This window comes from Myotis yumanensis, unplaced genomic scaffold (assembly GCF_028538775.1).
Source record: "Myotis yumanensis isolate MYYU_CA2020_CCGP unplaced genomic scaffold, mMyoYum1.0.hap1 SCAF_18, whole genome shotgun sequence".
NCBI lineage: Eukaryota > Metazoa > Chordata > Mammalia > Chiroptera > Vespertilionidae > Myotis > Myotis yumanensis.
The window spans coordinates 26,912,226-26,927,319 of record NW_027223769.1 but is presented as its reverse complement, the minus strand read 5'-3'; the positions used below and the strand labels follow the sequence as shown (position 1 = coordinate 26,927,319).

The window sequence follows — 15,094 nt, the reverse complement described above, 5'->3', positions numbered from 1 at the left end:
CTGTAACTCCTCACTGTTATAACTTTACAAATCCCTCCTCTCATGTCTTAAGACAAAAAAATGTATAAAGAGACAAGGATTTCCTGCTTTTAAAGAAAAGATAATAATAATATCCTGCATTTGTTGAGGCAGGAGATCAAGATTGGGTGGGCTTATATACATACCATTTTTCACCCATTAAAGTAGCAAAGATTGTTTTAAATAAGATTACTTGCTGTTGGCAAGTGTACTGACATGAACATGCTTATACACTCTGGTGGAAACATAAAATGGCACAGTCCTTTTAAGAACTTGCAGTATTTATCATGAACCATAAATATTCCTTGAATCCAGTAGTTTCTCACCAAAAAAAAAAAAAATCTTTTTTTCCATTATCATATTACTTAAAGTAAGTGCCCAATAATTAGGGGGTGCCTAAATAAATAATGGTAAACACATAATAGAATGCTGTCTAGATCTTTTTAAATAACTAGAGGCCCGGTGCACAAAATTTGTGCACTGGCAGTGGGGAGGGGGGTCCCCTCAGCCTGGCTTGCACCCTCTCACAGTCCGGGACTCCTCGCTCCTTAACCACCCGCCTGCTTGCTGCTCCTGTTTGGCTTGCTGCTCCTTTTTGGCTCGCTGCTCCTTAGCACTGCTGCAGAAGCAAGAGAGGCTCCCGCTACTGCCACTGCACTCGCCAACCATGAGCCGGCTTCTGGCTGAGCAGCGCTCCCCCTGTGGGAGCGCACTGACCACCAGGGGGCAGCTCCTGCGTTGAGTGTCTGCCCTCTGGTGGTCAGTGCACATCATAACAACTGGTCGTTCTGGTTGTTCTGCCGTAACAGTCGTTTAGGCTTTTATATATAGATGCTTATGATGAGTTTGTGTAACATGGAAAGATGTATGTTTCTAAAGAAAGGACTAAAAAGTCTGGAAGGAAATGTAGTGGAATTGGGAATTTTTGTATTTATCTTCATTTTCTTTTCAGTATTTGTCAGTTTAATTATGTGAGAGCAAAAGATGAGGCCAACAGAAGGTAAAATGGTAGTTGTCCCTCCCTCCTTCCCACCCTCCCTCCCTCTGTCTTAAAAAAAATCACTAAGCATATCCTCAGGTTAGGATTAAAAATACATACATACATACATACATACATACATACCTAAGGATTGAGAAAGGGCCTTTGGATTGGGTAAGAAAACGTCAGTGACTCTTTAGAATTCAGTTTCATTCAGAAGAGTTAAGGAGCAGCAGGAGAAAACAGAAACAGTAGCATACACTTTTTCTTCTATAGGAGTGAATTGAAGAGGAAGGAACTAACTCAGGGTTAGTAAGATCAAAGCAGGGCTTTTTCAGTTTGCGTAAACTTGGTAATATTTTAAGCTAGTGTTTCTGTGGAGTACTTGTCTCTCGTGGGTCTCCTGTCTCTCTTTTTATTTATTTATTTATTTATTTATTTATTTATTTACTTATTTATTTATTTATTGATTGATTGTCTAAATCTCCTGTCTCTTTTGCTGTTCCTTCTCTTCTCCCCAGCCCTTTCATAGTAGAATGTACTCTTCCTCATCTATACTCACTGCCTTGGTGATTGTGCTGCAAAGTCTTCCATTTGCCCCTCCAGGTCCACTCCTTCTCTACCTGCTTTCTCTCCCAGGAGGATGACCTGCATGGACTATATCAACAAGCTTCCCAGGATGCTGGAGGGAAAGAGGGAGGAGAGTGAGATGGGAGCATTTGTCCCCTTAGCTCCCAGTCTGCAGGCTCACTTCAGTCTGGTTGAATTTGACTGAAAGTCACTGCTCCTCACAAGTCAGCCCTCTATGGGACTCTCTCCTTCTGGGTCTGGTAACCACTTCCTCTCCTAATCTCTTTAGGCCTAGGTGTGGAAACAGGGTATCATACTCTATTTCCCCCTGTGGTCTCCCTGAACTCTTGCCTGCACCTTTATAAACTGTCCTTTTATTAATCCTGTGCCATTCATATCCTGCTGGGACCCTGACTGATCTTACCCAGTCTCTTGATTTTAAATATCAACTGCATGCCAACAATTCCCAAATTTATAGTTCCAGCCCAGACCTATCTCCTGAACTGCAGACTCATATCTGGCTGCCTGCTGGACTTGATTGTCTAATGTATATCTTAACTTACTGATCTTTCCTCCTAAACCTGTTGATGGCAACTCTATTTTTCCAGTTGTTTAGGACAGAAGTCTCAAAATCATCCTCAACTTTTTTCTTACCCTCCTCTTATCCAATCTGTCAGGATATCTGAGTAGGTCTTCTTTTAGTAGAGAATCTAACCACTACTCACCACCTCCTCTCCTATCGCCTGGTTCAGCTACTTTAACTTTCATCTCTAATAACCTCCCAGTTGATCTTCCGGCTTCTGCCCTAACCTTTTTCACCCTATTTTCAACATAGTGAGAATGATTAAAATGCATGTTAGATCATGTCACTCCTCTGTTTAAAACTGCCCAATGGCTTCCTATTTCAGAATAAGAGCCAAAGTCCTTAGGATACCTAAAAGGCCCTACACCATCTGCCTCCCACACCTTTTCCTTTATGACCCCATTTTCTAGTCTTTCCCCCTATACCCTGCGCTGGTCACAATGGCTTCCCTTACTGCATTAACTAACAGTATTCCCTCTGTCAGGAGTGCATCTCCCACATCTGCATGACTAACTCCCCCACATCCTTTAAGTCTTCATTCAAATGTTGTCTTTATGAGGTTTACCTAACCACCTTATTTAGAATTCCCTAGCACTCCTGATCCATCTTCTCTTACTTTCATTCATTTTCTGCAACACTTAAACATCTACTAAATACTATATCATTTACTTAAAAAAATTTTTTTTCATGCAGTACATCGCTTTTATGGCATACAGTTCTGTGAATTTTAACACATGTATAAATTCTTATGTCTATCGCCACAGTCAGAATACAGGACAGTTCCATACTCCAAGTAATCATCACATCCTCCTCATCCCTAACCCCTGGCAACCGCTGATCTGTTCATCGTATCGTTTGTCTTTTCAATAATGGGATCGGGCAGTATGTAACATTTTGACACTGGATGTTTTTACTGAGCATAATGCCTTTGAGATTTATCCAAGTTGCTGAGTATATCAGTAGTTCATTCCTTTTTATTGCCAAGTAGTATTCTATGCTGTGGCTATACTGCAGTGTATCCATTCACCCACTGAAGGAAATTTGGGTTGTTTCTAGTTTCCAGGACACTTATAAAAAGAACTGCTAAAACATTAATGTACAGGCTTTAATGTAAACATAAGTTTTTGTTTCTCTGGAATATAATTTACTTATTAATTACATTTTTTTTTCATGTTTTGTTCACAGATGTATTAGCTTAAGTTTCTAAAACAGTTCCTGGCACATACCAGGAACTCAACAGATTGGTGAATATGCAATGTTAATTTAAAATGGAAAGGTAGCTCTAGCTGGTTTGGCTTAGTGGATAGAGCGTCAGCCTGCGGACTGAAGGGTCCCAGGTTCTATTCCTGGTTGGGGCACATGCCTGGGTTGTGGGCTCGCTCCCCAGTCGGGGGGGTGCAGGAGGCAGCCAATCGATATCTCTCATCATTGATGTTTCTATCCCTCTCCCTCTCCCTTCCTCTCTGAAATCAATAAAAATATGTATATTTTTAAAAATGAAAGGTATATGATGGGAGAAAAAAAAGGGGGACACATTTAATACCTTCAACAATAAAACTTTAAAAAAAAATAAAAATAAAATGGAAAGGTATAGTGAAACCAGGATGATTCTGAACACATTCAGGGTTTACATTGATAAACCCTACACTGCAGTCTACTCAGACCCCAAGTGGTAGGAGACTTGAGTTGAAAGCACCTGCGAGTTGAGAACATAAAGGACTTTTTTCTGAAAGTATTCCTCCCTAATGTTTTTAGTGGCCATTTATCAGATTCCTGATTTGAGAATCTTGGGATGTGGTTAAGGAGAAACCTCTTGGGAGAATACTTTAACAGTGATGTCAACATAACTCATTTGTGAGCAAAATGAAAAGCCAACTTTTCCTCCCTAAGGATAACCTAGAAACAAACTTGCTTGCAAAAGCAGGGGAAATAATTGGCACCATTCTCTCCACATTGTCCAATCCATTTAGTTTCACTTAAACTCACAGTAAAGGTCACTGGACAGGAAAATAAAAAGATAAGTTTAGGGGTAAAGAGGAAAATAATGATTCTGTGAGAGGCTGTGTTCATAAGAGAAGGTGATTGACTTACTGGAATATTTGTATTAACAGCCATAGCCTATGTCTGACTATGAAGTATATTTTGAATAATCTTTTATTTAAAATTATTTGCTGCCTAATGTCCCAAACCAGAATAGCAGTGTACCTCATTAAAATACATAGACCCTCCCATAAACCCCGTTCTTTAGAGGATGGAATTCCGTAATTATCAGTTGGCTCCTGGATCCCATCCAGTGCATTATAGCTTTTGAAGGCTAGCAAGATTTCACTTTAAGGTGGCTCCATGTTTAAAGTTTGAGCAAGGTTTCGGGATAAGTTTTCTTCATTTTTTAAGTGTTTCTTTTGATATAAATGATATGGACTCATAAAAATTTCAAACTACATGAAGATATACAGACCTACATGAAGAAAAAAAGGCATTCCTACACCTATATATGAGCACTATTGATATTTTGATGAAAAATCCTTCTAGATATCTTTCCAGGTAGTTGTACAGTACACATATGCGTTTTTGTTACTCTAAATAGAAAGGGCTACAGTAATGCTTTTAGGATGGAGACAGCCCCCTTCACTTTTAATAAGAGTGGTTAGTACATAGAAGAAAGAAAATTAACTTCTATACCTAAAACACTGCAGACATCAGTGTTTAATTAAACATTTTTAGGATGATCCTTTTCAGGAAAAATGAAATAATTCTGAAATATATTGAGGGTTCTGAGTTCACATGGAGGTATAGAGGCTTTGCTTATTCATCCAAGTATCCAGGTTAAAACACTGTGGCAACTTGGAAGATCTAAGTATAGGACTAAAACAGCACCGTTAACTCTCCATCTTCCCATATCTCAGGCAAATTAGAAATAGATGTCTATTCATAGTTCTTCAGCCATTATAAATAGCCGGGTAGATGGGGGTGGGTATCATTGTCGTCAACTCAAATGAAACTCATAGCTCTCTGAAAAAAGCCGTGCAATAGGCTATGTATGTATGTATGTTTTATTTAAATACTAGAGACCCAGTGCACGAATTCATGCACAGGTGGGGTCCTGCTTGGGCGGGGGGCTGCTGGAGGTTGGCCGGCTGGCCCCGCCCCTGATCAGGCTGGTTGGCCGGCTGCAGTGCAGGTCATAGCGACTGGTCATTCCTGTCCTGTTATTCCAGTCACTTGGTGTATGTGTGTGTGTGTATATATATGTGTGTATATATATATATATATATATATATATATATATATATATATATGGTAATCAGTTCAGTGATACTGTGTGATTGAATGAACTTCTGAGTAGATCATGAAGGATCCTTTCCTAACCATTATAATATTCAAGATTAGTCATTTAGAATGTCTTTAAGTTCCCTCAATTGGTAGCCCAATAGTTGGTATACTGCCTTAAATAGTTCAAAAGGCAAGTCTCTGCCATTGGCAGTGACTGGAAACTGTAGGAATTTCTGCCAAAGTTCTTGTGATCTAATCCTCCCTTGGAAGTACAAAGCTAAAGCATGCATTGAAATGCCTGAGTCAGCCACTCAAGGGATATACTGGCTGCAACCCTGCTCATTTTTCTGGGATGAAAAAATCTGCTTGGTGACCTGAGGCAGCTAGCTAGCTTTAACTCTCTCCACCTAGAAATACATGTATTATAACTGCATAGAAAGCGCACGCGCGCGCGCACACACACACACACACACAAACACACACACACATAAACTATATCTAAATGTTGTCATAATTGAAAAAGGACCCTTTATGATCTCTTATATTTTCTAGAGTTATGCTTAATTTCAGCAGATCTTGTCTAGTAACTTATAAGAAAATAACTTCACCTCTTCTATTGATTGCTGTTTAAAAATTTTAACTTCTCCAACTTTGTAATTTAGGGAAGGAAAAGAAAGCCACCCACTATTTATTGAATGTTTAGTATAAGCCTGGAATTGTTACTTGTGTAGTGTTAACTCCTGTTTTATAGAAGAGGACCTCAGAACAGGCAAGTGAGGTAACATAGCTCTGAGGTGGCAAGCACAGTTAGTATTTGAACCAGGTGTGTATGATCCCAAACGCCTCTCTACCACCACATCATGCTATAAAATGAACTGTAGAATGTTAATATAAAAAACTATTATCAATATTATTAAGTAAAAAATACAAGGTGCAGAACAGTAAGCATAATATACTGCCGCTATGTGAAATGTGTGTGTATACATATATTCACATGTGTGTGTCTGTTGTACATATGCTTAGAACGTCTAGTACAGTGGGGCCTTGACTTACGAGTGTCCCGACTAACGAGTTTTTTGAGATACCAGCTGTCTCTCGGCCGATTTTTTGCATTGAGTTGATAGAGTAATTTGAGTTAATGAGCTCAGTCTCGGAACAAATTAAACTCGTAAGTCAAGGCCCCACTGTATATCTCTGGAATACCATACAATGGTTGGACCCTGGGAGGGGGAACTGTGTTGCTTGAAAGCTAGACTTTTTATTATAAAATCTTTTATACAGTTGAATTTTGTCATATATGCATACATTTGATTATTTTTTAGATTTAGTAGTTTATTAGTAAAGTTTCATAAGCATAAGGCTTCTAATGCTATAAAATGTTAATGCTAGCTCTTATGATACTGATAAGCATTGATAATGATCATATCTTTCTAGTTTTCAATTCCCATCATCTACTCTTATGACCTACCACTTTGGAATTTGAAAGGGAGATAAAATATTGATATAACATATAATTGATGTTAGCAGAAGTAATGGTGACTGATTCATCTACGTTCAACTATTTATTTACATTTTTAGTGCTATTTAAGATTTTAATAATCTTTGGTTGATCTATTTTTTGAAACAAGAACATCATGCCTCAAATACAGTAGTTGCCAGTCATGACTGAGGTAAAAGAAATCTATATATATAAAAGGCTAATATGCAAAGTGTCCGACCGTCCAACCAGTCTCTATGATGGGCACTGACCACCAGGGGGCAGACACTCAACACAGGAGCTGCCGTGATGCACACTGGCCACTTACAGAGAAATGGCACTGCGGACCTGGCACCCACAAAACAATACTCGGCTTCCCCCAAGTGGGACACAGGCCCCACCACCACCAAATTGCAGCCCACACTGCTGAGACCCCATGGTGCAAAATGCAGCCCACAGCCCAGCCCAGCCCAGAAATGGTCATTGTGGGCCCCGGGTAATGACGTCACGTAACAAAGCCCGGCTTCCTCTCCCTAGCGACTAGCCTCTTTGGAGTTTCTTCAGCCCAGGAACATGACTGCTTTGTAACCAGGTGCATACATTTCACACTTTAACCAAATGTCTGTGAAGCATTTTCCCTGTGCCTCATCTCATTTGATCCTCACAGAAGTCCTGGGGTAGGTAGATAGGAGACTCAGTGGAATCCTGTTTTCTTTTCATTGGCCGGAAAACAGATTTAGAAAGCTTAGAAACTTGACCCAACTGAAAAGACGTAAGAAATGGTGAACCTTGAAAATGACTTCAGGTTTTCTCACTGTGCAGAATATAGTCAAACACTGCTGCAGTTAAATATTTTACCCTTTGTTCTCCCTGTGTGATGCACAATAATAATCTGCTTCGTGTTGATATTTACTGTTGCTGACAATTACCTGAAAGAGAAGTTGGGGTGCTTCACTGGGCTGGGAAAAGTTTAGCTAAATCAAAAAGCAGGTCTAATTAAGCAAGTTTATCTATATATATATAAAGCTCTCGCTGGCGCCAATCTCATGCGTGTGTTTCAATCTGTCATTGTCGATCGTGAATTTAATTGACACTTCTATTATAGAAAAAGAGCGAATAGCGATATTAAAATATTTCTTCTAATTAATTTCCTTTCAGTGTACTGGGCCTCTAGTATTTTATATGGTTCCTAAAATTGAACTTAAAAGAAAAAAGTTTCCCGTCTATTAAAAGCTATATTTTAATTTGGGGCTACCATTAATGGAAATACCTTACCTTGAATATGCTTATTTTTGTACTTGTTTTCAAAATTGTAATGATCTGTTTACACAGTTGTCTTCCTTAGTAGACTGGTCATTCCTTGAGGGCAGGGTCCATGCCTCATTTGTTCTTGTTTCTCAGGGCCTCGCCTAATGCTTGACACTTAGTAGGTAGCTAAGAATGTTGATTGAATTGAATCAAATTGAACTAGAGATACTTAGCTTAGTCCAGTGAAGAGAGCGAGGAATCATCTCATTCTTCAGATAGTTGAAGGTGTTCTCTCATGTGGAAGAGATTGCTCTATATGGCTTCAGTAAACAGTGAAAGTTTCAAGATGTTTCTAAATATTGACTCATCTACATGTAGGTGGCGCTGTCTCAGGAGGTACTGAATCTATCACCAGGAGATTCATTCATGGCTGGTCAACTCCCAAGACAATTTAAGAATTTAATTATTCATTTGTTTCTTCACTCATTTGTTGAAACATTTGCTGAACAGACACTGTTCTAGACGTTGGATGCCAAGATTGAATAAATCATAATCCCTGCTTGGGGAATTCAACAGCCAGCAGGGGAACAGAAGTTTAAGCAAAGGATTACAACCCAGGGTTCTAAAAGGATGTTGTTGTAGAGGTGTAATGGTCATACCCTGGAGAGAGGAGACAGAAAATGCTGCTGAAGAGGTGACTCTTGAGTAGAGTTGATCAGGCAGACCAAGGGGGGAAGGAGTGTCCTAAGAAGACAGAACAATACATACATAAGCTCAGAAGTTAAAGTTTTTAAAATAGAGTAATGCTATTTCATTTGTATTACATGCCCTTAAGGGACCCTCCAATACTAAGATTCTGTGTGCTGGCTCTTTAAATTAATGTTTTTGGCTTTGTTTTTTACTTTATGCTAGATACTGCATGAATGTGTGCATTTTAGTTGTCATTTTTAATAGGAAGCAAAAATACTAACCTCCTTCTTTGATTTTTGTTCACAGTCAAATTCATCCGAGAAGTAACGCCATATATCAAGAAGCCATCATTAGTATCAGATCTGCCATGGGAAGGTGCAGCTCCCCAATCACCAAGCTTTAGTGGCAGTGAAGACTCTGGTTCTCCAAAACACCAGAACAGCACCAAGGACAGGAAGGTCATTCCTCTCAAAATGTGCTTTGCTGCTAGAAACCTAAGCATGCCAGATCTGGAGAACAGGTGAGCTGTACCTAAGCAGAACGTTGTACTTAAAGACATGTTGCAATATCATTTTGCAGTAACATGACTGACTAAATTTCACAGAGGGAAACATCAGTCTGAGATAAGAAAATAGTTTTTGGCATTCCATATTTAAATTACTTCATACATATGTGTACAGTACATATATAGAAAATTTGGGGGCAAACAGACAAGAAGCTTAATGGTGGATTCTCCTGGGGAGTGAAATGGGATTGGAAGGAAAGAAGGGACTTGTGGTCTTCGTTTTATACCTTTCTGGAATGTTAGTATTACTTTTTTCACTATGAACGTTACTTTGTAATTGAAATAATTTTACTAAAGTGATTTTTTTAATGTTTGTTTAGATGTAAGTTCCTTACACTGTGGGTGTGTAAAGAGTCAGAGATCTGCATTATAGACCTATCAACTAATAATGTGACCCTGGCAAGTTAGCTTCTCTTGACCTTAGTTTCCTTGTTTGTAAAATGGGAGAGTTGGATTGGATAATTTCTAATGTCCCTCCTAGTTCTATAAACATTTGGTTTCTATGAGTTTGTCTTCATTAACTCCATGAAGTGGTACTGGTAAACCTAGTGTTAGGTTAGGGATTAGGGAGGGTGGTGGGGGATAAACTTGTCCAAAGACATAGTTAAGGATAAACTTTTTATTATGAGCTTTCACTTTTATGATCTCCTCCGGTCTGAATGCAGGGCCAGGTACCTGATCAGATGGAATAGATCATAGAAGACAGCAAGTAGCTGAGTGACTTTCTTGGGCATTTTAGACCACAGGGACATTAAAGCTCCTGCTCTGTAACATGTGGTATGGTATGCCCTAACGAACTGAGCTCTGCAATCAGACCTTGATTTGAATCCCACCTAGGTACCTGCTCAAAGGAAGGGTCTGAGCAAGTCCCTTCATCTCCATAAACTGCCATATCTTCCTCTGTTCAAAAACACACCCAAAAACATAATAACTCATTGTGAAGATTAAATATGAAGCCCTTTGCATAGAGTCAAGCACATAGTAGATTCTTTAAAAATAGTAGCTGTAAAAAGTATTTAAAATGTCTACACACTTTTAAAATTATATTCTGACATATTTGTATTGTTTTTGTTGCTTTTTTATTTATTTCAGAGAGAAAGGGAGAGGGAGAGATAGAAACATCAATGATGAGAGAGAATCATTGATTGTCTGCCTCCTGCACGCCCCCTACTGGGGATCGAGCCCATAACCCAGTCATGAGCCCTTGGATTGAACCCGGGACCCTTTAAATAAGTCCCTTAATTTCTCTGTCCTCCTGTTTGTATTTTTCTGTTTATAAAATGGACTAATACCTGCTCAACTATATTCTTTAGAACTACTTCAATGATAAATAAGATAATATCTATAAGATAATATCTATAAAATTAACTTTTGATCCTTAAATTTATCTCCACTTGGTCAAAGGAAGTGTCATGGCAGGTAACACCGCTGCAACATTTAAAACCATGCAAAAAATCACAATTTATGTAGGAACAGCAAAAATAAGTTTCATCAGGACATCTGTCAACAAGACACTTGTCAAATTGCAGCTTTATTTAGATGACTGTGTTTCTGTTTGAAAATCTTTATCTTCCATAGTCTTTTGTAAAACTCTGAGCAAGAAATAGGCTTAGATGTTCCCTAATCTGGAAAATACTTTGGAATCTGTTTTTAAGCCGTAAGTAGGCATGTGGTTTCTCATCATCCCATCATTCTTCACTTCCCCCTAGTATTATATTATGAAAATCCTTCAACACGTAGCAAAGTTGAAAGGATTTTATAGTCAATGCCCATTTTTCCACCACTTAGATTCTGCCATTAACATTTTACCCTATGCTTTATCACAGTTTTTTTTTAAAAAATACATTTTATTGATTTTTTACAGAGTGAAAGGGAGAGAGAGAGAGAGTTAGAAACATTGATGAGAGAGAAACATCGATCCAGCTGCCTCCTGCACACCTTCTACTGGGGATGTGCCCACAACCAAGGTACATGCCCTTGACCGGAATCGAACCTGAGACTTTTCAGTCTGCAGGCTGATGCTCTATCCACTGAGCCAAACCGGTTAGGGCTTATCACAGTTTTTATAAAATGCATTTTAGAGTGAATTGCTGACATTAATATATTTTCCTCTAAATACTTAAGCATGTATATAAATAACTAGAGTTCAGTGTTTTTTATAGTTTTTTTCCCCTTTTGGGCCAATATTTACATACAATAAAATGCATAAATCTTACGTTTTGACAAATGCATACGATTATATAAGGCAAGCCTATGAAGATACAGAACATTACCATCATCCTGGAAAGTTTTCTTGTGCCCCTTCTCAGTCAATTCTCTCTCCCACCTCCCAAGGCAACTACTGTTCTGATTTTCTAGCATGAGATTAGTTCTGTCCTACAATTTTATATAAGTGTATTCTTGTGTGATAAAATTCTTTTGCTCGTCATAAGGTTTTTGAGACTCGTCCATCTTGTTGCATATATTAATAGTTTTTTCTCTCTGTTGCTGAGTAGTATTGTGTTGTATGAATGTATCACACTTTATTTTTGTATTGATGGATACCTGCGCTATTTCCAGTTTGGAGCTGATATTAATGAAGTTATCGTGAATTTTTTTTTTTTAATCCTCACCCGAGGATATTTTTTCCATTGATTTCTAGAGAGAGTGGAAAGGAGGGAGGAGGGAGAGAGAGAGAGAGAGAGACCCTTTGGTCTGTGGGCTGACACTCTAACCATTGAGCAAACCAGCCAGCGCTATTGTGAATATTTTTCTGTAACTTTTATTGTGGGCATACACTTTCATTTCTCTTGGGTAAATTCTTAGAAGTGGAATTGCTGGGTCATGGGGTAGGTATATGTTTAGTTTTTTAAAAAACTGCCAGACTTTTCCCCAAAGCGGTTGTGCCATTTTACAATCCCACCACCAGTGTAGGAGTTTCTGTTGCTGCTTGTCCTTGCCAGCATCGGTGATGGCACTCTTTTCAGTATTAACTATTTGGTGGGTGTGTAGGAATGTCTTTGTGGTTCATCTTTTACCTTCTAAATGAAAAAGGTATTTGACACAAGAGGGAAGCATCCTTTTCTTCCGTTTTACTACTTTTATTTAGTTTCATATTCACTATCCAGAGCTGGGAAAAAAAGTGCTGACCGTCAGAATGAGTACATAAGGAGGAGGAAGTGTATTCTCTTCTCCACCTTGATTTCTCAAGACCTCACTAGATGCTTCTGATAGTTATAAACAGTTAATTCTGGAAAGTGAAAGCTAAATAAATAATGATGACGTTCAGGGAGAGAACGTGAGCCCATTCCTTAGCAAACAGCCATGTGGGCAGTGTGGAGTTTAGCAAGGACAAGGTGTTCTTAAACACTGCTTTTCGGAAATGTACATCTGTTTCCTTAGAGTTGGTTCACAATGTCTTGTTCATCTTCACATTGGCTGTTTTCCATGTAAAAGGTAAATTTTGGTTTTATGACACATAAAACAATATAATTACTACTAAATTGAGCACATAAGTTATATCAGAGACTTTACTAAACAGAAGAAATAAGCAGGCTAGACTTATAGAATCCTATGCTTCCGTGTATCTAGATATTGATTTGATTCATATGATCAGAATGGAATTGCATTTCTCAGGAAATCCTCAGTGGTTTGACTAGAAGCCAAAACTGTTCACACTGTAGCTGTTTCCTCCTCTCTCCTGTGGACCCAAACAATTACTGGCAGACTGCCTCCAAGTTTTTGTTAGGAGAGTTTTCATATGAATTTTTCTTTTAAAACAGCAACAGGCTTTAGGAAATCCGTTGTCCCCATTGTCAGGTGTAGGGGAGCTTCCTCTTCAAAGGCAGATTCTTCTGGATCCTAGAACCATCAGAATTTTGGAGTTTCTTTTCTGTTTCTTCTCATTTAATTTGCTATTTCACAATCCCTTTTTAAAAAACACCGCAGAATTTCTCTTTTCATGAAATATCAGTGATCCTGCCCTAAAAACTAATTTATTGCCTATTTTCACCTTTTTCCAGCCTACTGGACTTTGTTAATCAAGCTTAATTTTATTTTATAATAGACTTACTTTCCATTTCTCCAGTTATTAATAACTAGGGTGTTTGATGTTAGGATGTTCAGAGTTCAGAGGCTGTTGGAGGAGATGTGTCTGAGAGACTGTCAGGAACTGTATGAGGTGAAAAGGCCTTTTCAGAAGGTGAACGTTTTGTACCCAGAGAAGGATGAACTGATTCCTATCTGTAGTGCTAAGTAGGCCAGGAGGAGGAGTGAAAGAAATTTCTTGTCATGGTTTTAGGACTGAACTTTTAGCATGTGTCTAAGGATGGTAAGCTGGTTACAGGGAGTGCCAAAGCAGCAGGTAGGAATAATTAGCCCCTTTATAAAGCAATCATCGAGGTAGAGGATCTGAGTTACGGACATCACCAGCTCTTCCACCCAGTTAGGTGAGATGAGTGTGGGTTTGAATCTTTTGCTGTTTGAGGGTGGGGTAGTCACTGGCCTCTGGGTGTGGGGAACGCTGACACAGGCTTTCAGCCAGACCCTTTATTTTACCTGTGTGCTTTACTCCTACGGTCAGAGGTACCTGGTGCCTCCAACTCCTCAGCCTCTTGGGGATTCGACACCATGGATTGGCTGGGAGTTGGCTCTCCCCACTTTTTTTAGGTCTGATACATCATTTAACTCCTTTGTCTGCTTGCCAATTTCCAAAATTTTGTAGTGCTTCTCTTCTTTTCAACATGAGCGTCTAGGATTGTGCTTTTTAAAAAAATTCCTTTTAAAGGTTCCTGATGACTTCTTAGATACAACACCAAACTCACAGTACATAAAAGAAAAATTTTATAAGTTGACCTTTATTAAAATTAAAAACTTCTGCTCTATAAAAGGCACTGTATATTAGGGTTCTCCAGAGAAACAGAACAATAGAAAAGATGGATGGATGGATGGATAGATGGATGGGTGGGTGGGTGGGTGGATGGATGGAAGGAAGGAAGGAAGGAAGGAAGGAAGGAAGGAAGGAAGGAAGGAAGAAAGAAAGGAAGGAAAGAAAGAAAGAAAGAAGGAAAGAAAGGAAGAAATGGATAGATTAATTTTAGGAATGGGCTCATGAAATTATGGAGTCTAAGAAGTCCCATGATCTGCTGTCTGCAAGTTGGTGAAACAGGAAAGTCAGCAGTGTAATTCAGTCTGAGTTCAAAGGCCCACGGATCAGGAGTGCCCATGTGCGAGGATAAGAGAAGATGGACGTCCCAACTCAAGCAGACAGCAAATTTGCCCTTCCTCCGCCCTTTTGTTCTGTTCATGCCCTCAGTGGGTTGCATGGTGCCCACCCAAGTTGGTGAGGGCCATTCTTACGTAGTCTACTGGTTCAAATGCTAATGTCTCCCGGAAACACCACAGATACACCCAGAAATAATGTTTTAACAGCGATCTGGTCAAACTTTATTTAAGGATGACACATAAAATTAACCATCATACACCATTAGAGACTGAGAAGAAGCCACAGAATGGGGGGAAAAATCTTTGTAAAATGCAGATCAGATAAAAGACTGGTACCCAAATAAACAAAAAAATTCTTAAAGCTCAACAATAAGAAGCCAACCCAATTTAAAAAATGGGCAACAGATCTGAACAGACACCTTACCAGAAGAGAAATACAGTTGGCAAATAAGATTATGAAAAATGCTCAACATCATATGTCATTAGAGA

General features: G+C 38.9%; 1 protein-coding gene across 1 annotated transcript in view; it reads left to right on the top strand.

The window, feature by feature from the left end:
• The window catches only part of SNTB2 (syntrophin beta 2), a 70,461-nt gene that overhangs the window by 19,829 nt on the left and 35,538 nt on the right, over positions 1-15,094 (top strand). Inside the window, exon 2 of the mRNA XM_070398019.1 lies at positions 9,145-9,358. Within this exon, the coding sequence (XP_070254120.1) occupies positions 9,145-9,358 (214 nt within the window). The remainder of the gene's footprint in view (positions 1-9,144; positions 9,359-15,094) is intronic.